Source organism: Oncorhynchus gorbuscha, linkage group LG15 (genome assembly GCF_021184085.1).
Source record: "Oncorhynchus gorbuscha isolate QuinsamMale2020 ecotype Even-year linkage group LG15, OgorEven_v1.0, whole genome shotgun sequence".
In the NCBI taxonomy this organism is placed as follows: domain Eukaryota; kingdom Metazoa; phylum Chordata; class Actinopteri; order Salmoniformes; family Salmonidae; genus Oncorhynchus; species Oncorhynchus gorbuscha.
Genome location: NC_060187.1, coordinates 83,254,459 through 83,275,769, shown reverse-complemented (window position 1 = coordinate 83,275,769; position 21,311 = coordinate 83,254,459). Strand labels below are relative to the sequence as shown.

At 50.0% G+C, this 21,311-nt stretch overlaps 1 protein-coding gene across 1 annotated transcript in view; it reads right to left on the bottom strand.

Annotated features, from left to right (window-relative positions):
• Positions 1-7,336: 7,336 nt before the first annotated feature.
• The window catches only part of LOC123996576 (cingulin), an 18,674-nt gene continuing 4,699 nt past the window's right edge, over positions 7,337-21,311 (bottom strand). The window contains exons 4-19 of the mRNA XM_046300027.1: positions 20,041-20,133; positions 19,329-19,450; positions 18,987-19,098; positions 18,675-18,887; positions 16,433-16,581; positions 15,593-15,713; positions 15,037-15,249; positions 14,700-14,921; positions 14,354-14,602; positions 14,020-14,190; positions 11,880-12,131; positions 11,583-11,666; positions 11,381-11,499; positions 11,027-11,135; positions 10,738-10,901; positions 7,337-7,498 (exon numbers count right to left, since the gene is read on the bottom strand). Coding sequence (XP_046155983.1) covers positions 7,360-7,498; positions 10,738-10,901; positions 11,027-11,135; positions 11,381-11,499; positions 11,583-11,666; positions 11,880-12,131; positions 14,020-14,190; positions 14,354-14,602; positions 14,700-14,921; positions 15,037-15,249; positions 15,593-15,713; positions 16,433-16,581; positions 18,675-18,887; positions 18,987-19,098; positions 19,329-19,450; positions 20,041-20,133 — 2,532 coding nt within the window. The 3' untranslated portion in view covers positions 7,337-7,359. The remainder of the gene's footprint in view (positions 7,499-10,737; positions 10,902-11,026; positions 11,136-11,380; positions 11,500-11,582; positions 11,667-11,879; positions 12,132-14,019; positions 14,191-14,353; positions 14,603-14,699; positions 14,922-15,036; positions 15,250-15,592; positions 15,714-16,432; positions 16,582-18,674; positions 18,888-18,986; positions 19,099-19,328; positions 19,451-20,040; positions 20,134-21,311) is intronic.

Genomic DNA, 21,311 nt, shown 5'->3' with positions numbered 1-21,311 from the left:
TGGGGGGGTAGAGGTATCAAAATAGAGAGGCAGTGAGGGGACTAGAGATAGGTGGGGGGGTAGAGGTATCAAAATAGAGAGGCAGTGAGGGGACTAGAGGTAGGTGGGGGGGAGAGGTATCAAAATAGAGGCAGTGAGGGGACTAGAGGTAGGTGGGGGGGGGGGGTAGAGGTATCAAAATAGAGAGGCAGTGAGGCGGCTTGATATAGGTGGGGGGGTAGAGGTATCAAAATAGAGAGGCAGTGAGGGGACTAGAGATAGGTGGGGGGGTAGAGGTATCAAAATAGAGAGGCAGTGAGGGGACTAGAGGTAGGTGGGGGGTAGAGGTATCTAAATAGAGGCAGTGAGGGGACTAGAGGTAGGTGGGGGGGTAGAGGTATCAAAATAGAGAGGCAGTGAGGCGGCTTGATATAGGTGGGGGGTAGAGGTATCAAAATAGAGAGGCAGTGAGGCGGCTTGATATAGGTGGGGGGTAGAGTTATCAAAATAGAGAGGCGGCTTGATATAGGTGGGGGGTAGAGGTATCAAAATAGAGAGGCAGTGAGGGGACTAGAGGTAGGTGGGGGGGTAGAGGTATCAAAATAGAGAGGCAGTGAGGGGACTAGATATAGGTGGGGGGTAGAGTTATCAAAATAGAGAGGCAGTGAGGGGACTAGAGGTAGGTGGGGGGTAGAGTTATCAAAATAGAGGCGGCTTGATATAGGTGGGGGGGTAGAGGTATCAAAATAGAGAGGCAGTGAGGGGACTAGAGGTAGGTGGGGGGGTAGAGGTATCAAAATAGAGAGGCAGTGAGGCGGCTTGATATAGGTGGGGGGTAGAGGTATCAAAATAGAGAGGCAGTGAGGGGACTAGAGGTAGGTGGGGGGGTAGAGGTATCAAAATAGAGAGGCAGTGAGGCGGCTTGATATAGGTGGGGGGGGGGGTAGAGGTATCAAAATAGAGAGGCAGTGAGGGGACTAGAGATAGGTGGGGGGGGGTAGAGGTATCAAAATAGAGAGGCAGTGAGGGGACTAGAGGTAGGTGGGGGGTAGAGGTATCTAAATAGAGGCAGTGAGGGGACTAGAGGTAGGTGGGGGGGTAGAGGTATCAAAATAGAGAGGCAGTGAGGCGGCTTGATATAGGTGGGGGGGTAGAGGTATCAAAATAGAGAGGCAGTGAGGGGACTAGAGATAGGTGGGGGGGGGTAGAGGTATCAAAATAGAGAGGCAGTGAGGGGACTAGAGGTAGGTGGGGGGTAGAGGTATCTAAATAGAGGCAGTGAGGGGACTAGAGGTAGGTGGGGGGGGGTAGAGGTATCAAAATAGAGAGGCAGTGAGGCGGCTTGATATAGGTGGGGGGTAGAGGTATCAAAATAGAGAGGCAGTGAGGCGGCTTGATATAGGTGGGGGGTAGAGTTATCAAAATAGAGAGGCGGCTTGATATAGGTGGGGGGTAGAGGTATCAAAATAGAGAGGCAGTGAGGGGACTAGAGGTAGGTGGGGGGGTAGAGGTATCTAAATAGAGAGGCAGTGAGGTGGCTTGATATAGATGGGGGGTAGAGGTATCAAAATAGAGAGGCAGTGAGGGGACTAGAGGTAGGTGGGGGGGTAGAGGTATCAAAATAGAGAGGCGGCTTGATATAGGTGGGGGGGGGTAGAGGTATCAAAATAGAGAGGCAGTGAGGGGACTAGAGGTAGGTGGGGGGGTAGAGGTATCAAAATAGAGAGGCAGTGAGGCGGCTTGATATAGGTGGGGGGTAGAGGTATCAAAATAGAGAGGCAGTGAGGGGACTAGAGGTAGGTGGGGGGGTAGAGGTATCAAAATAGAGAGGCAGTGAGGCGGCTTGATATAGGTGGGGGGGGGGGGTAGAGGTATCAAAATAGAGAGGCAGTGAGGGGACTAGAGATAGGTGGGGGGGGGGTAGAGGTATCAAAATAGAGAGGCAGTGAGGGGACTAGAGGTAGGTGGGGGGTAGAGGTATCTAAATAGAGGCAGTGAGGGGACTAGAGGTAGGTGGGGGGGGGGGTAGAGGTATCAAAATAGAGAGGCAGTGAGGCGGCTTGATATAGGTGGGGGGTAGAGGTATCAAAATAGAGAGGCAGTGAGGCGGCTTGATATAGGTGGGGGGTAGAGTTATCAAAATAGAGAGGCGGCTTGATATAGGTGGGGGGGTAGAGGTATCAAAATAGAGAGGCAGTGAGGGGACTAGAGGTAGGTGGGGGGGTAGAGGTATCTAAATAGAGAGGCAGTGAGGTGGCTTGATATAGATGGGGGGTAGAGGTATCAAAATAGAGAGGCAGTGAGGGGACTAGAGGTAGGTGGGGGGGGTAGAGGTATCAAAATAGAGAGGCAGTGAGGCGGCTTGATATAGGTGGGGGGGTAGAGGTATCAAAATAGAGAGGCAGTGAGGGGACTAGAGGTAGGTGGGGGGGGGGGGAGAGGTATCAAAATAGAGAGGCAGTGAGGCGGCTTGATATAGGTGGGGGGGGGGGTAGAGGTATCAAAATAGAGAGGCAGTGAGGGGACTAGAGATAGGTGGGGGGGTAGAGGTATCAAAATAGAGAGGCAGTGAGGGGACTAGAGGTAGGTGGGGGTAGAGGTATCTAAATAGAGGCAGTGAGGGGACTAGAGGTAGGTGGGGGGGGGGGTAGAGGTATCAAAATAGAGAGGCAGTGAGGCGGCTTGATATAGGTGGGGGTAGAGGTATCAAAATAGAGAGGCAGTGAGGCGGCTTGATATAGGTGGGGGGTAGAGGTATCAAAATAGAGAGGCAGTGAGGCGGCTTGATATAGGTGGGGGGGGGTAGAGGTATCAAAATAGAGAGGCAGTGAGGGGACTAGAGGTAGGTGGGGGGGTAGAGGTATCAAAATAGAGAGGCAGTGAGGCGGCTTGATATAGGTGGGGGGGGGGTAGAGGTATCAATATAGAGAGGCAGTAAGGGGACTTAGTAAGGTGGGGTACCTAGCTAAACATAGATGGTGACGTTTTGTTTGCGAAGGCTATACTTCCAGAGAAGGATCAACAAAAGGTGTGTGGCCAGAAAGGAATTACTGTAATTAATCAACCGCCCAATAAGTACACTTTGGTTAGACACATCACTGACTAATGCTTTCTGTTTGAGCTGGCTGCTCTTCCACAGAAAGAGTTTTGGAATTTCAGGATGAGGAAGAAAAACAGGACAGTTCTAAGTAAGGGAGATTAAAAGATGTACTGTACATATATGGTTTATGAAGTAAATTCAGCAAAAAAAGAAATGTCCTCCCACTGTCAATTGCGTTTATTTTCAGCAAACTTAAAATGTGTAAATATTTGAACGAAACGATGTGACTAACAGAAATGGAATAATGTCTCCCTGTTCAAAATCAAAAGTATCAGTTAGTATCTGGTGTGGCCACCAGCTGCATTAAGTACCAGGTTTGCCAGTTCTTGCTGTGAGGTGTTACCCACTCATCCTTCAAGGCACCTGCAAGTTCCCGGACATTTCTGGGGGGGAATGGCCCTAGCCCTCACCTTCCGATCCAACAGGACCCAGACGTGCTCAATGGGATTGAGATCCGGGCTCTTCGCCGGCCATGGCAGAACACTGACATTCTTGTCTTGCAGGAAATCACTCACAGAACGAGCAGTGTGGCTGGTGGCATTCTCATGCTGGAGGGTCATGTCAGGATGAGCCTGCAGGAAGGGTACTACATGAGGGAGGTCTTCCCTGTAACACACAGCATTGAGATTGCCTGCAATGATCACAAGCTCAGTCCGATGATGCTCTGACACACCGCCCCAGACCATGACGGACCCTCCACCTCCAAATCAATCCCGCTCAGGAGTACAGGCCTCAGTGCTATGCTCATTCCTTCGACGATAAACATGAATCCGACCATCACCCCTGATGAGACAAAACTGCGATTCGTCAGTGAAGAGCACTTTTTGCCAGTCCTGTCTGGTCCAGCGTCGGTGGGTTTGAGCCCATATGCAATGTTGTTGCCGGTGATGTCTGTTGAGGACCTGCCTTACAACAGGCCTACATGCCCTCAGTCCAGCCTCTCTGTCTATTGCGGACAGTCTGAGCACTGATGGAGTGATTGTGCATTCCTTTGTATAACTTGGGGAGCTGCTGTTGCCATCCTGTACCTGTACCCCCAGGTGTGATGTTCAGATGTACTGATCCTGTGCAGGTGTTGTTACACGTCGTCTGCCACTGTGAGGACGATCAGCTGCCCATCCTGTCTCACCGTAGCGCTGTCTTAAATGTCTCACAGTACAGACATCGCAATTTATTGCCCTGGTCACATCTGCAGTCCTCATGCCTCCTTGCAGAATGCTTAAGGCATGTTCACACAGATGAGCAGGGACTCTGGGCATCTTTCTTTTGGTGTTTTTCAGAGTCAGTAGAAAGGCCTCTTTAGTGTCCTAAGTTTTCATAACTGTGACCTTAATTGCCTACTGTCTGAAAGCTATCTTAACAACTATTCCACAGGTGCATGTTCATTAATTGTTCATGGTTCATTTAACAAACATGGGAAACAGTGTTTAAACCCTTTACAATGAAGATCTGTGAAGTTATTTGGATTTTTACGAATTATCTCTGAAAGACAGGGTCCTGAAAAAGGCTGTTTCTTTTTTTGCTGAGTTTATTACTACGCCCATTTGCATTCCAGCAGAAGAGGACTCTCCTTCCAAAGAAAATAACAGAGAAACAGAGTCCATTCCATTGAAGGCTGATAGTGGTGGGTTATTGGGTGTCGTTTCAACTTGTGCCAGAAACACATATTGGACATCGATTGCTACGCAATATTTAATTCAATAGAAAACAGATTGGTATTGTGAAGTACAAATTCACAGCGTAAAATGACTAATCAGTAATCATGTACCACCTTCTGTACTCAGTTACAACAAAGCCATACAGTATGGTAGTCTAGTGCTTCATATATACACTAAACAGTAAGTACTGTATGTGTAGGGTATAAGAAACACTAGAGCACCATATTCTATACAAAATATTTCAAGCCAACTGAACAGTTGGAAGACATAAGAACATTGCAGCAATTTCACTTACAGTGATAACTACTGTATCACTGAATGAATATACAAGCTCTCAGATCTCCCCCAAAACCAATTAAATAGAAACAAATCATTTAGAAAAATCTATCCAGAGTACACTTTTAAGGCATAGTGATTAAGATCTTCACAAGCTTCTCTGAGTATTAATTGTAAGGACTGCATAGAAGTTGTGCACAGATGCTACAAATACAATGTGTAAAGTGTGTGTGTGTGTGTGTGAAAAAATGGTGAGAGGATTGGTATCAGAGCAAACTCCATACATGCATCTGTAGTGGCAGGCAGTCAAGTAGTAGAACATACAGCAGAATAGGAATCAAACTGTCACATAACGTTGCTAAAGCAATGTTAACTATGATACCACGTTCAGCAGAATATTGTTGATTTCATGAATTTGAAAAACTATCTACATTTGTTCATCATTCTCATATCTGGCAGCATTTGGTCCAACCGTGTTTTAAAAAGTACACTTGCATATCAGATCTCCATTAAGGACTGGATGGAATAGTGTTTGCTGTGCATCAGGTCCGTGTGACAGGGCACCAGTAGGATCAGATGAAACACTGTTCACCCTGTGAAAGCAGACATTAACCAGCTACAGTGTTAAATAGTCACAGTACATGTTGGTGTGGTTGTTCCTATCACTATTCAGTCAGTGTAATCATGTGACCAAACTCATTTTCACTAAGAGTAATAGAGTATTGAAAAGAACCATAATAAGGACCGTATTAAACAGTACCACAGAGTACTGAAGAGTACCACAGCGAAATTCTGTGTATTAAAGAGCACCATACTAATTACAGTATCATAGCATACCACAGAGTAATGATGAAATTGAAGAGTGCAACAGTGTATTGCCGTTTAGTCCTGTAAGTCAGTCCGTCCTGTAAGTGATTGTAAGTGCTTTAGACAGTGAGTCATCCTGCCTGTTCTTCTCAGAATGTGTTAGTGTTCTGTTTATTGTCTTGTATTCCTCCTGGAATCCTCCAGTCTACTGTCCAGCGTAGTGAGTCATCCTCCTCATCATCTCTCTCTCCCTGAACCTGTGATCCCTCTCTCCCTCCTTTATACAGTGTTTTATAGCAGGTCTATAGACCTGTCCCAGTGTACTGTACCTGTGTGTACAGTAGATGTCTATCTGTAGTGCTTAGAATAACTCTCTCCCTCTACTACCCTCCCTCCAACCCTGTAGATCTTAAAATACTCCCTTTAATCCACCTCCCTCCTTCCTTTCTCTATAGTGCTCAGAAAAGCCCTTGTTCTCCTCTTCCTACCACTACACTACACCTCCCGCTACCAGGAGCTGGTGTGAAGGTTGCCACTACCCCCTCCCTCCCTCTAGCAGGAGCTGGTGTGAAGGTTGCCACTACCCCCTCCCTCCCTCCCTCCCTCCCTCCCTCCCTCCCTCCCTCCCTCCCTCCCTCCCTCCCTCCCTCCCTCCCTCCCTCCCTCTAGCAGGAGCTGGTGTGAAGGTTGCCACTACCCCCTCCCTCCCTCCCTCTAGCAGGAGCTGGTGTGAAGGTTGCCACTAACCCCCCTCCCTCCCTCCCTCTAGCAGGAGCTGGTGTGAAGGTTGCCACTACCCCCTCCCTCCCTCCCTCCCTCTAGCAGGAGCTGGTGTGAAGGTTGCCACTACCCCCTCCCTCCCTCCCTCTAGCAGGAGCTGGTGTGAAGGTTGCCACTACCCCCTCCCTCCCTCTAGCAGGAGCTGGTGTGAAGGTTGCCACTACCCCCTCCCTCCCTCTAGCAGGAGCTGGTGTGAAGGTTGCCACTACCCCCTCCCTCCCTCTAGCAGGAGCTGGTGTGAAGGTTGCCACTACCCCCTCCTCCCTCCCTCTAGCAGGAGCTGGTGTGAAGGTTGCCACTACCCCCTCCTCCCTCCCTCTAGCAGGAGCTGGTGTGAAGGTTGCCACTACCCCCTCCTCCCTCCCTCTAGCAGGAGCTGGTGTGAAGGTTGCCACTACCCCCTCCTCCCTCCCTCTAGCAGGAGCTGGTGTGAAGGTTGCCACTACCCCCTCCCTCCCTCCCTCTAACAGGAGCTGGTGTGAAGGTTGCCACTACCCCCTCCCTCCCTCCCTCTAGCAGGAGCTGGTGTGAAGGTTGCCACTACCCCCTCCCTCCCTCCCTCCCTCTAGCAGGAGCTGGTGTGAAGGTTGCCACTACCCCCTCCCTCCCTCCCTCTAGCAGGAGCTGGTGTGAAGGTTGCCACTACCCCCTCCCTCCCTCCCTCTAGCAGGAGCTGGTGTGAAGGTTGCCACTACCCCCTCCTCCCTCCCTCTAGCAGGAGCTGGTGTGAAGGTTGTCACTACCCCTCCCTCCCTCCCTCTAGCAGGAGCTGGTGTGAAGGTTGCTCCCAGTGAGGATGGACGTGATGCTGGAGGGGTTGTACAGGCCTTCATCATCTTCGTCAGAGCTCAGAGCCGACGAGTCCAGGGCCTGACGCTGCGCCTGCTGCACCTTCCTCCTGAAACACACCAGCATCAGCTTCAGAAATGTTATCTTCATCATCTATTGTTCACTATAACAGAGGCCGTAGGTGGGTCTCAGCAAACGTGTGGGAGTAGACAGTTGACTTCTACAGTAGACAGTGTGGTTCCCTGTAGTATGTCAGGGAGAGAGCCCTCTGCTGGTCAGATATGGGAACTGACTGGTGTGACAGTACATACAAGGATGACTGCTCTGTCTGCTAGATCTGTCTCTGCCTCCCCCTTCACAGCTGACCTGCACATACGTATGTACGTGTGTGTGTTCCCACAGCACTGTTGAGTGGGGTTTAATGAGACACCTTTACACAGCTGGGTGAGTGTGACTGTTGAAGAAGTGTGTGTGTTTGAATCCGACTGCTTTATTCTGTAATGACGTGTGTCTGATAGCAGCATCTCTGTTGAGGGATCAGAGAGGAGCTCAGTGATCCATAGAATGATACACAACACACACACACACCGCACGCTAGCTTGGCTGTGGGGAGTGAACAGGCTGCCAGTAAATGTCAGCTCACTGAACTCATTACCAATGACAAGAGGAACAGAAAGAGGTCTGGAGGGAGTGGAGGAGAACAGAAAGAGGTCTGGAGGGAGTGGAGGAGAACAGAGGAACAGAAAGAGGAGTGGAGGAGAACAGAGGAACAGAAAGGGGAGTGGAGGAGAACAGAGGAACAGAAAGGGGAGTGGAGGAGAACAGAGGAACAGAAAGGGGAGTGGAGGAGAACAGAGGAACAGAAAGAGGAGTGGAGGAGAACAGAGGAACAGAAAGAGGAGTGGAGGAGAACAGAGGAACAGAAAGAGGTCTGGAGGGAATGGAGGAGAACAGAGGAACAGAAAGAGGTGTGGAGGAGAACAGAGGAACAGAAAGAGGTCTGGAGGGAATGGAGGAGAACAGAGGAACAGAAAGAGGTCTGGAGGGAATGGAGGAGAACAGAGGAACAGAAAGAGGTGTGGAGGAGAACAGAGGAACAGAAAGAGGTCTGGAGGGAATGGAGGAGAACAGAGGAACAGAAAGAGGTCGTGGAGGAGAACAGAGGAACAGAAAGAGGTGTGGAGGAGAACAGAGGAACAGAAAGAGGAGTGGAGGAGAACAGAGGAACAGAAAGAGGTCTGGAGGAGAACAGAAAGAGGTCGTGGAGGAGAACAGAAAGAGGTCTGGAGGTCGTGGAGGAGAACAGAAAGAGGTCTGGAGGTCGTGGAGGAGAACAGAAAGAGGTCTGGAGGTCGTGGAGGAGAACAGAAAGAGGTCTGGAGGTCGTGGAGGAGAACAGAAAGAGGTCGTGGAGGAGAACAGAAAGAGGTCGTGGAGGAGAACAGAAAGAGGTCGTGGAGGAGAACAGAAAGAGGTCGTGGAGGAGAACAGAAAGAGGTCGTGGAGGAGAACAGAAAGAGGTCGTGGAGGAGAACAGAAAGAGGTCGTGGAGGAGAACAGAAAGAGGTCGTGGAGGAGAACAGAAAGAGGTCGTGGAGGAGAACAGAAAGAGGTGTGGAGGAGAACAGAGGAACAGAAAGAGGTGTGGAGGAGAACAGAGGAACAGAAAGAGGAGTGGAGGAGAACAGAGGAACAGAAAGAGGTCTGGAGGGAGTGGAGGAGAACAGAGGAACAGAAAGAGGTCTGGAGGGAGTGGAGGAGAACAGAGGAACAGAAAGAGGTCTGGAGGGAGTGGAGGAGAACAGAGGAACAGAAAGAGGTCTGGAGGGAGTGGAGGAGAACAGAGGAACAGAAAGAGGTCTGGAGAGAATGGAGGAGAACAGAGGAACAGAAAGAGGTCGTGGAGGAGAACAGAGGAACAGAAAGAGGTCGTGGAGGAGAACAGAGGAACAGAAAGAGGTCTGGAGGTCGTGGAGGAACAGAAAGAGGTCTGGAGGGAATGGAAGAGAACAGAGGAACAGAAAGAGGTCTGGAGGGAATGGAGGAGAACAGAGGAACAGAAAGAGGTGTGGAGGAGAACAGAGGAACAGAAAGAGGAGTGGAGGAGAACAGAGGAACAGAAAGAGGTCTGGAGGGAATGGAGGAGAACAGAGGAACAGAAAGAGGTCGTGGAGGAGAACAGAAAGAGGTCGTGGAGGAGAACAGAAAGAGGTCGTGGAGGAGAACAGAAAGAGGTCTGGAGGTCGTGGAGGAGAACAGAAAGAGGTCGTGGAGGAGAACAGAAAGAGGTCGTGGAGGAGAACAGAAAGAGGTCGTGGAGGAGAACAGAAAGAGGTCGTGGAGGAGAACAGAAAGAGGTCGTGGAGGAACAGAAAGAGGTTGTGGAGGAGAACAGAAAGAGGTCGTGGAGGAGAACAGAAAGAGGTCGTGGAGGAGAACAGAAAGAGGTGTGGAGGAGAACAGAGGAACAGAAAGAGGTGTGGAGGAGAACAGAGGAACAGAAAGAGGAGTGGAGGAGAACAGAGGAACAGAAAGAGGTCTGGAGGGAGTGGAGGAGAACAGAGGAACAGAAAGAGGTCTGGAGGGAGTGGAGGAGAACAGAGGAACAGAAAGAGGTCTGGAGGGAGTGGAGGAGAACAGAGGAACAGAAAGAGGTCTGGAGGGAATGGAGGAGAACAGAGGAACAGAAAGAGGTCTGGAGGGAGTGGAGGAGAACAGAGGAACAGAAAGAGGTCTGGAGGTCGTGGAGGAACAGAAAGAGGTCTGGAGGGAATGGAAGAGAACAGAGGAACAGAAAGAGGTCTGGAGGTCGTGGAGGAACAGAAAGAGGTCTGGAGGGAATGGAAGAGAACAGAGGAACAGAAAGAGGTCTGGAGGTCGTGGAGGAACAGAAAGAGGTCGTGGAGGAGAACAGAAAGAGGTCGTGGAGGAGAACAGAAAGAGGTCGTGGAGGAACAGAAAGAGGTCGTGGAGGAGAACAGAAAGAGGTCGTGGAGGAGAACAGAAAGAGGTCGTGGAGGAACAGAAAGAGGTCGTGGAGGAGAACAGAAAGAGGTCGTGGAGGAGAACAGAAAGAGGTCGTGGAGGAACAGAAAGAGGTCGTGGAGGAGAACAGAAAGAGGTCGTGGAGGAGAACAGAAAGAGGTCGTGGAGGAGAACAGAGGAACAGAAAGAGGTCGTGGAGGAGAACAGAGGAACAGAAAGAGGTCTGGAGGGAGTGGAAGAGAACAGAGAGAATTGGGCTGGTTCAGAAGAAGAGCCACATCTAGGAGAAAGGAAATACTTAGTAATCTAACATGTGAAACAGGTAGAGTGTCAGACTTGGAAACACAACCCACACAGACTTACTTGAGCTCAGTCTCCAGCGCGGTGACTCTGCCCTGTAAGGCCTCCTTTAGTTCCATCTGTTCCTCCATCTCTCTCTGGGACTTCCTCCTCAATCCCTCCATCCTCTCTACCTCGGTCTCCCCCTCATCCACCTGTCTCTTCAGAGCCTTCACACGCAGAGACAGCTACAACACAGAGGAATCAGTCAGGGTGTGTGTGTGTGTGTGTGTGTGTGTGTGTGTGTGTGTGTGTGTGTGTGTGTGTGTGTGTGTGTGTGTGTGTGTGTGTGTGTGTGTGTGTGTGCACGTACCTGGTCTCTCTGTTCTGTGTGTTGGTGTCTCTCTTCCTCCAGGGTAAAGTTGAGCTCCTTCAGTTTCTTCTCCAGGCGACGCTGAGACGACAACATGGAGTTCTTCTCCCTAAGACACACACACACACACACGTTTAGCACAAACATGAACAAGATGATTCTGGATACAGATGTGTGACCAGTTCATAATATCATAAGCTTTAAGGTACACTTCTCTAACTAACAGTGAACTACCATACCAAACACAAAATCAGCTTTGGTTACAAAATATCATATTCTAGACTATGTGGTACATTGTGACATCTGTAGTTCCTGGGGTGTGGTGCATTGTGGGACGTGTAGTGTGCGGTGTACCTATCCTCGCTGTGGAGGCGTTCCTCCAACTCGTGAACTTTACTCTCCAGCTGAGCCACTCCTACAGAGGAGCGAGACTGACCCTCCATATCAGATACTCTGGTCTTCAACTCCTTCAACTGGAGAGAGAGAGAGATTTAAGCATAATCAATCATCACTCAGACCTTAAGATCATTTCAGCGGAGACACAGACTTAACGTACATGTCTTTCTAGGGCATTCTTGTCCAGCTCCAGGTCCTGTCTGAAGGATCTCTCCTGCATCAGCTCTGAACGCAGCTGCTCCATCTGCACACAGACAGAGACAGAAGAGCGCCAGACAGAGGAGCGCCAGACAGAGGAGCGCCAGACAGAGGAGGGAGAAAGAGGGTGAGGGGAGAAAGAGGGTGAGGGGAGAGAACAAATACATTATTTTCCTAGCTTGGTCCTGGTTTTTTAAACTGTTAACCAACAGACTGGTGAAAGCTGCTAGACACACATTTATAGTGTGTGTGTGTGTACCTGGTCTCTGGTCCTGGTGACTCTGTCAGTGAGTAGCTCCACAGATCCCTTCTCCTCCTCCAGCTCCAGCTCCAGTCGTTTCATCTTGTCCTCCGTGCTGCGGAGCTCCCTGCTCTTGTCTGTGAGGCTGCTCCTGCTGTTCTCCAGTTCAGCCTCTAGGTGGTGCAGGCGGTTGGTGAGCAGCTCCTTGTCCAGCTGAACATTGTCTCGCTCCTCAACCACAGAGAGCAGCTCCTTCTTCTGACGGGACACCTGGCGCACAACACACACACACACACACACACACACACACACACACACACACACACACACACACACACACACACACACACACACACACACACACACACACACACACACACACACACACACACACTGGATCAGCGTTAAAGACAAAACACCTTCACCCCTCAAACTCATCTCTGCACCTCAAAGCCAGTTCCATTGTGTTTTGTCATTGTTCCCCTCTAATGAGGGACTGATTTAGACATCGGACACCAGGTGGGTACAATTCATTAGCAGGTAGAAGAGAGAAGCAGGCTCCGGCAGGGTGAGAGTTGACTACCCCTGACCAATACCATCACCTCCCGAAGACCCTTTCCTCCTCCGTCTCCTCCCTCTTTCCCTCCTCTCTCTCACCCCGTCCCTTCCTCACTCCCTCCATCCATCTCTCTCTCACCTCCTGAAGACACTTTCCTCCATCTCCTCTCTTTTCCTCCTCCTCTCTCACCCCGTCCCTTCCTCTCTCTCACCTCCTGAAGACCCTTTCCTCCTCCGTCTCCTCCCTCTTCCCCTCCTCTCTCACCCAGTCCCTTCCTCCCTCCATCCATCCATCCATCCCTCTCTCACCTCCTGAAGACCCTTTCCTCCTCCCTCTTTCCCTCCTCCTCCTCTCACCCCGTCCCTTCCTCCCTCCCTCCATCCATCCGTCTCACATCCTGAAGACCCTTTCCCTCCTCCTCCTCTCTCACCCCGTCCCTTCCTCACTCCATCCATCCATCCATCTCTCTCACCTCCTGAAGACCCTTTCCTCCTCCGTCTCCTCCCTCTTTCCCTCCTCTCTCTCACCCCGTCCCTTCCTCACTCCCTCCATCCATCTCTCTCTCACCTCCTGAAGACCCTTTCCTCCTCCATCTCCTCTCTCACCCCGTCCCTTCCGCTCTCTCACCTCCTGAAGACCCTTTCCTCCTCCGTCTCCTCCCTCTTTCCCTCCTCTCTCTCACCCCGTCCCTTCCTCACTCCCTCCATCCATCTCTCTCTCACCTCCTGAAGACCCTTTCCTCCTCCATCTCCTCTCTTTCCCTCCTCCTCTCTCACCCCGTCCCTTCCGCTCTCTCACCTCCTGAAGACCCTTTCCTCCTCCGTCTCCTCCCTCTTTCCCTCCTCCTCCTCCTCCTCTCTCACCCAGTCCCTTCCTCCATCCATCCATCCATCCATCCATCTCTCTCACCTCCTGAAGACCCTTTCCTCCTCCCTCTTTCCCTCCTCCTCCTCCTCTCACCCAGTCCCTTCCTCACTCCATCCATCTCTCTCACCTCCTGAAGACCCTTTCCTCCTCCGTCTCCTCCCTCTTTCCCTCCTCTCTCTCACCCCGTCCCTTCCTCACTCCCTCCATCCATCTCTCTCTCACCTCCTGAAGACCCTTTCCTCCTCCATCTCCTCTCTTTTCCTCCTCCTCTCACCCCGTCCCTTCCTCACTCCCTCCATCCATCTCTCTCTCACCTCCTGAAGACCCTTTCCTCCTCCGTCTCCTCCCTCTTTCCCTCCTCTCTCACCCAGTCCCTTCCTCCCTCTCTCCATCCATCCATCCATCCATCCCTCTCTCACCTCCTGAAGACCCTTTCCTCCTCCCTCTTTCCCTCCTCCTCCTCTCACCCCGTCCCTTCCTCCCTCCCTCCATCCATCAGTCTCACATCCTGAAGACCCTTTCCTCCTCCGTCTCCTCCCTCTTTCCCTCCTCTCTCACCCAGTCCCTTCCTCCCTCCATCCATCCATCTCTCCCTAACCTCCTGACGACCCTTTCCTCCTCCATATCCTCTCTTTTCCTCCTCCTCTCTCACCCCGTCCCTTCCTCTCTCTCTCACCTACTGACGACCCTTTCCTCCTCAGTCTCCTCTCTCTTTTCCTCCTCCTCTCTCACCTCCTCCTCCAGCATCTTCTGGGAAGTCTGGCTCCTCTCCAGTTCTACCAGTGTGTCATTGCACTGCCTCTGGGCCTCCTGTGTCTCCCTGCGAGATCTCTCTCTCTGTTCCTCCAGCTGGGCCCTGAGAACCTGCACCTCCTCACCAGACGACTGGGACAGAGACTCAAACTACATGGACAGAGAAAGAGGCAGAGTGAGAGTAGGGAGATCGCGAGGAGTAAGAGGACAGAGAGAGAGAGATTTTTATTTGCACAGTGTACATTTGTAAATACAGCACTTCAATGCAGTACACAGAGCATCAGAAAAACCCATGTAGACACATACTCCTCACCTCCTTATTGAGTTTGTCTAGGGACCGCTCCTGCTGTCTCCTCTGTTCCTCCAGCTGTGTGTTGGTCTGTGTGAGCTGGTCCCTCTCCTTCTCCCTGTCCTCCAGATGCAGACTGAGCTGCCGGTGGTCCTGGCCCAGCCGAGAGGTTTCTCTCCTGGCCTCGTCAAGATCCTGCCTCAACCCCCTCAACTCCGCCTGGAGGGACAGCTCTGCCTCCGAACTCTCTGATGCACTGGAAGCCAGCTGAGACTGGGGACACACACACAAATACATACTGTGAAACAACACACCCACTAACAAAGAGCTGTGAGAAAGAGGTAGTGTAATGTGTGTGTGTATGTCTCACCTCCAGGCGTGAGAGTTTCTCTCGGAGGCGTGTGTTAGCTGCCTCCTGCTCCTGCTGTGAGTCTCTGAGAGCGTTTAGTTCTGTCTGGGTTCTGGCCAGCCGCTCTGTGTTTAACTGCAGCTCCTGCTCAGTGCTGGAGAGTTTCTCTCCCAGTCGGTTTCTCTCCCCACGAGCATCAGTCAACTCTGACTGCAGGCCAGACACGACCGACGGGTCAGGGAGCTATGGAGAGAAACAAAAGAGGTGAGTGGTTGAGAGAAGGATGGAGATGGTGAATATAAGGGAGGAAAAGTGGCCATCTTTCCCAGTCACATAGCTGGTACTACACAACACACACCTGTTTGGTTCTCTCCTGGGCCTTGGCCAGATCCTCTTTGGCTCGATTTGATTGGCCCCTCAGCCTGTCCATCTCATACTTGAGCTCCGCCTCCTGCTCCTGGTTGGCCTTCTTCAGGGAGATTACCTCCATGACCTTTTTATCGAGCTCCGCCCTTTTCTTCTCTGCCTCTGATTGGGCCTGCTGCAGATCGGCACGCAAACTCTGCAGCTCCTGACATGACAGTGGAGAACAGTGTCAGTGTGTACCTTGTTGAGAGTGTGTGTGTCAGAATCAGTGTGTGTGTGTGTACCTGGTTGAGAGTGTGTGTGTCAGAATCAGTGTGTGTGTGTGTACCTGGTTGAGAGTGTGTGTGTCAGAATCAGTGTGTGTGTGTGTACCTTGTTGAGAGTGTGTGTGTCAGAATCAGTGTGTGTGTGTGTACCTGGTTGAGAGTGTGTGTGTCAGAATCAGTGTGTGTGTGTGTACCTGGTTGAGAGTGTGTGTGTCAGAATCAGTGTGTGTGTGTGTGTACCTGGTTGAGAGTGTGTGTCAGAATCAGTGTGTGTGTGTGTACCTGGTTGAGTGTGTGTGTATGACTGGGGTCTGGTATCTGCTGTTTCATGGTGTTGACCCTCTCCTGTACTTCATTCAGTTCTTCCTCAAGCTCCTCTTTCTCCAGACGAGCCTGCAGCATCCTGCAACACACACAGTTTAACCAATACAAGATCCATTTCAAAATCTAGAAATCAAGTCACAGATCAGCACTGACCAGACATCATTTAGTTTGATCACAGAAGCTACAGTTCAATCTCCAATGCTGATATCAGTCCCTCAAAGTTGATCAAACATTTAGTTGTTAAAATGAGGTCATTCTACAGTATCACACAGTCAGTCAAATAGAGAAACACAGAAGCTGGTTTGACTGGAATGTCAGCTACACGGCCATAAACCCCGGCTATTAAAACCCTCTAGAGTCTAAGCCGGGGGATTCTAAAGTATGGAATTGTTTTAAGATGGTAATACCACAGCTACTAACATGCAAAAAAAACATCTCTCTAGCTTAAACCGAGACATTTTGATGGGATTTTTTCATATGTTAATTACATTTCCACAGGGGCGCGGAAATTGGGTTAGCAACAGCTACTAGCAACGGCTATAACCTATATACAGCATAGACAGCACATATATAGGCTCCCTCACAGTGGCTCAGGGGTGATGGATGGGTCTCTAGCCAATAAGACACAATGAGGAGGAGACATTAACGGTACAGAATGAGAACTTCCTTTGTTACTGTTACTTATTACTTATCTGTTTTACTGAACTCCTATTTTTCTCAAAACTGCATGGTTGGTTAAGAGCTTGTAAGTAAGCATGTCACAGTAAGGTTGTATTCTCTGTAGGTGCGTGTACTCACTCCTGTTTGGTGGTCCGTAGTTCATCTCTAGTATTGTGAAACTGCGTCATCCAGTGGCCACTCTCGTCCCTGCAGTCCTCCAGCTGCTGCTGTAGAGTACGCACCGACGCATTCACACGCAACCGCTCTGACTCGATACCCGCCTGAGACTGGGGAGAGAGAGAGGTAGGGGGAGAGAGAGAGGTAGGGGAGAGAGAGAGGTAGGGGGAGAGAGAGAGGTAGGGGAGAGAGAGGGGGAGAGAGAGAGGTAGGGGGAGAGAGAGGGTAGGGGGAGAGAGAGGTAGGGGAGAGAGAGAGTGTAGGGAGAGAGAGGTAGGGGAGAGAGAGAGGTAGGGGGAGAGAGAGAGGGGAGGGGGAGAGAGAGAGGTAGGGGGAGAGAGAGAGGGAGGGTGGATATGAGAGTGTGGAGAGAGGTAGGGGGAGAGAGAGAGAGGAGAGGTGGATATGAGAGAGTGTGGAGAGAGAGAGTAGGGGAAAGAGAGAGAGGGAGAGGTGGATATGAGAGAGTGTGGAGAGAGGTAGGGGGAAAGAAGAGAGGGAGGGTGGATATGAGAGAGTGTGGGGAGAGAGAGGGAGGGTGGATAGAGAGAGAGGTAGGGGAGAGAATGTGGAGAGAGGTAGGGGAGAGGAAGAAGAGAGGGAGGGTGGATATGAGAGTGTGGAGAGAGGTAGGGGGAAAGAAGAGGGGGAGGGAGGGTGGGTGGATATGAGAGAGTGTGGAGAGAGGTAGGGGGAAAGAAGAGAGGGAGGGTGGGGGATATGAGAGAGTGTGGAGAGAGGTAGGGGGAAAGAAGAGAGGGAGGGTGGATATGAGAGAGTGTGGGGAGAGAGAGGGAGGGTGGATATGAGAGAATGTGGAGAGAGGTAGGGGGAAAGAAGAGAGGGAGGGTGGATATGAGAGAGTGTGGGGAGAGAGAGGGAGGGTGGATATGAGAGAATGTGGAGAGAGGTAGGGGGAAAGAAGAGAGGGAGGGTGGATATGAGAGAGTGTGGGGAGAGAGAGGGAGGGTGGATATGAGAGAATGTGGAGAGAGGTAGGGGGAAAGAAGAGAGGGAGGGTGGATATGAGAGAGTGTGGAGAGAGGTAGGGGGAAAGAAGAGAGGGAGGGTGGATATGAGAGAGTGTGGAGAGAGGTAGAGGTGGAGGGGGAAGAAGAGAGGGAGGGTGGATATGAGAGAGTGTGGGGGAGAGAGGTGGAGGGGGAAAGAAGAGAGGGGGAGGGTGGATATGAGAGAGTGTGGGGAGAGAGAGGGAGGGTGGATATGAGAGAGTGTGGGGAGAGAGAGGGAGGGGATATGGATATGAGAGAGTGGATGGGGAGAGAGAGGGAGGGTGGATATGAGAGAGTGTGGAGAGAGGTAGGGGGAAAGAAGAGAGGGAGGGTGGATATGAGAGAGTGTGGAGAGAGGTAGGGGGAAAGAAGAGAGGGAGGGTGGATGTGGAGAGAGGTGAGAGAGTGTGGGGAGAGAGAAGAGGGGAGGGTGGATATGAGAGAGTGTGGGGAGAGAGAGGGAGGGTGGATATGAGAGAGTGTGGGGAGAGAGAGGGAGGGTGGATATGAGAGAGTGTGGGGAGAGAGAGGGAGGGTGGATATGAGAGAGTGTGGAGAGAGGTAGGGGGAAAGAAGAGAGGGAGGGTGGATATGAGAGAGTGTGGAGAGAGGTAGGGGGAAAGAAGAGAGGGAGGGTGGATATGAGAGAGTGTGGGGAGAGAGAGGGAGGGTGGATATGAGAGAGTGTGGAGAGAGGTAGGGGGAAAGAAGAGAGGGAGGGTGGATATGAGAGAGTGTGGAGAGAGGTAGGGGGAAAGAAGAGAGAGAGGGTGGATATGAGAGAGTGTGGGGAGAGGGAGGGTGGATATGAGAGTGTGGGGAAAGGGGTAAGGGGAGAGAAGAGAGAGAGAGTGGGGAGAGGGAGGATGATATGAGAGAGAGAGTGGGGAGAGAGAGGGAGTAAGACGTGTCATTAAGAATGTGAGATCAGCTGATGTACTGCTTGTGGCTTTGTCTGTGCAGTCAAACGTAACAGTGTAATCACTTGTTGTTCCTGCTATAATGCCCCGGTGTGAAGCAAGTCCAGTGGGTCTCAATCACTTCACGCTCTGCTGCTCCCCCAGTGCACGCGTGTGGGTGGGAAAGAGCTCTCAAGTAAGAATCTGACTACCGTTTTCCACCGGTTGTATCCTGTGGCCATGGTGAATAAACGCTGAAACGTGTGTGTGTGTGCGTGCGTGCGTGCGTACCTGTGAGACCTGCTCCACGGTACTCCTCAGTCTCTCCATGTCAGTGCTGTACTGTTCTCGAAGTGTCTCCATGTCTTTGTCGTGCGTGGCCACCTCGTCCTTCAGAGCTCCCTTCAGGGCCGTCAGCTCCCTCTCTCTCTGTCTCAGAGAATCCTCCAGCTTCTGCTTCAACATGGACACCTCCAACAGAGACGCTTGACAAGTCACCAGGTCCTGTAGACACACAATACACACATAACACATTCTACAGGACAGTTACAAAAGTGCACAACAAAGATATTGTGTCTCAAGTCCACCCAAATGTTGTGTTACCGTCTTGTTGCCGTTCTCGGTCCTCAGCTCCTCCTGTAGCTCGCCCAGTCGGTCCTCCATCTCTCTGACTCTGGACTCAGCACTCTCTCTCTCCATACGCAACTGACTCAACCTGACAGAGACCGTGATTTATTCATTTAACTTTTATTTCTACAGGTCATTCTCATTGAGATAAAATATATTTTACAAGAGAGATCTGATGCTCTTTATCTCAACACTAACAAAGATAAGCCATCATTATAACCAGTTCTGATCCAGCAGCCTGGAGTCACTTTCAACCTGCCTGGTTGGTCTCAAGGTTTCCTTCTACCCAGGTCATTTGTCCTGCTCACTGTTACTCACTCAGAGTGTGTCTGGTGTAGTTCAGTCTTCTTCCTGTCCACAGTCTCCTGGAGCTGCATGTTCTCATCCAGACATGAATCCAGCTCTGCCTTTAACACAGGGTCAGAGCTGCCCACAGAGCCCTATGCACACACACAGTCCTGTACTGTAGGCTACATGACCACCACAACATCAGACAACGACAGACAGTGGAGAGGTGACAGAGTGGTAGTATTTAATTACACCATTAGAAAATTTTTGGAGAACAGGCATGATTCTCTATTTAAACATGCTGTGCGTGTATGTCTGTGTGTTCTTCAGAATAGTGTCAGACAGCCTTGCGTGTTTCCTCAGTAGAATTCACATACATGATTAAGTGATTATAGGGTGTTAGAGTTAAATACCAGCCCAACTCCCTTAAGCCAACACATAATGACTCATTATCAGATAGAATACTGTGTGTGTCCACCTCTAACCCAACAGGTTTAAACTGGTTTAAAAATCATCTGTAGTCCATTTACAGGGCTTTTAGGGCATTCGGATTGGACTGCCACTAAAAACATCAGCTCCTCTCAGAAAACGCACACACGGTGGGCTCAGCTGGTGTGTGTACTGTTGAAACAGCTCACCGTGAGCATCTCCTAGGTGCCAAACAAACACCATCGCTCTACTCTTTTCATCACGTTCCAAATGATCACTCCTTCCTATTTTTCTCCTACTCTCCTCCACTCACCCTCTCCTCCTGTAGAGAGGTCTGTAGCTCCATCATCTTCCTCTCCAGATCCCTCTTTTCTCTCCTCCACTCCTCACCAGAACTCTCACTGGACTGAGGGAGAGTGACTTTAGTGGATACCCCATAGAATGACAGCTAGCACCAATGACAAACTGAAATAGCGATGTATATTAGAGTGCTGCAGAGATGTATATTAGAGTGCTGCAGCGATGTATATTAGAGTGCTGCAGAGATGTATATTAGAGTGCTGCGGAGATGTATATTAGAGTACTGCAGAGATATATATTAGAGTGCTGCAGAGATATATATTAGAGTGCTGCAGCGATGTATATTAGAGTGCTGCAGCGATGTATATTAGAGTGCTGCAGAGATATATATTAGAGTGCTGCAGAGATATATATTAGAGTACTGCAGAGATATATATTAGAGTACTGCAGAGATATATATTAGAGTACTGCAGAGATATATATTAGAGTACTGCAGAGATATATATTAGAGTACTGCAGAGATATATATTAGAGTGCTGCAGCGATGTATATTAGAGTGCTGCAGAGATGTATATTAGAGTGCTGCAGCGATGTATATTTAGGGTACTACAGCGATGTATATTTAGGGTACTACAAAAGTGTATAGAGATGTATATTATTATATTAGATGTATATTACTCATTCAAGGGTTTTTCTTTATTTTTACTATTTTCTACATTGTAGAATAATATACAGAGATGTCAAGAGTGTGCAAAGCTGTCAAAGGGTGGCTACTTTGAAGAATCTCAAATATATTTTGATTTAACACTTTTTGGTTACTACATGATTCCATCTGTTATTTTCATAGTTTATGTCTTCACTGTTATTCTACAATGTATAAAATAGTAAAAATAAAGAACAACCTTGGAATGAGTAGGTGTGTCCAACATTTTGACTGGTACTGTATATTAGAGTACTACTGAGGTGTATAGAGATGTACAGAGAGCTCCAAAAGTATTGGGACAGTAACATTGTTTTATTTTTTGCTCTGTACTTTGGATTTGAAATGATACAATGACTCCGAGGTTAGAGTGCAGACTGTCAGCTTTGATTGGAGGGTATATTCATCCATAACAGGTGAACCGTTTCGAAATGACAGCACTTTTTGTAGATTGCCCATTTTAGAGGACCAGAAGTATTGGGACAAATTCACTTGTGTATTAAAAAGTAGTAAAACGTTTAGTATTTGGTCCCATATTCCTAGAAAACAATGATTACATCAAGCTTGTGACCTCAAACTTGTTG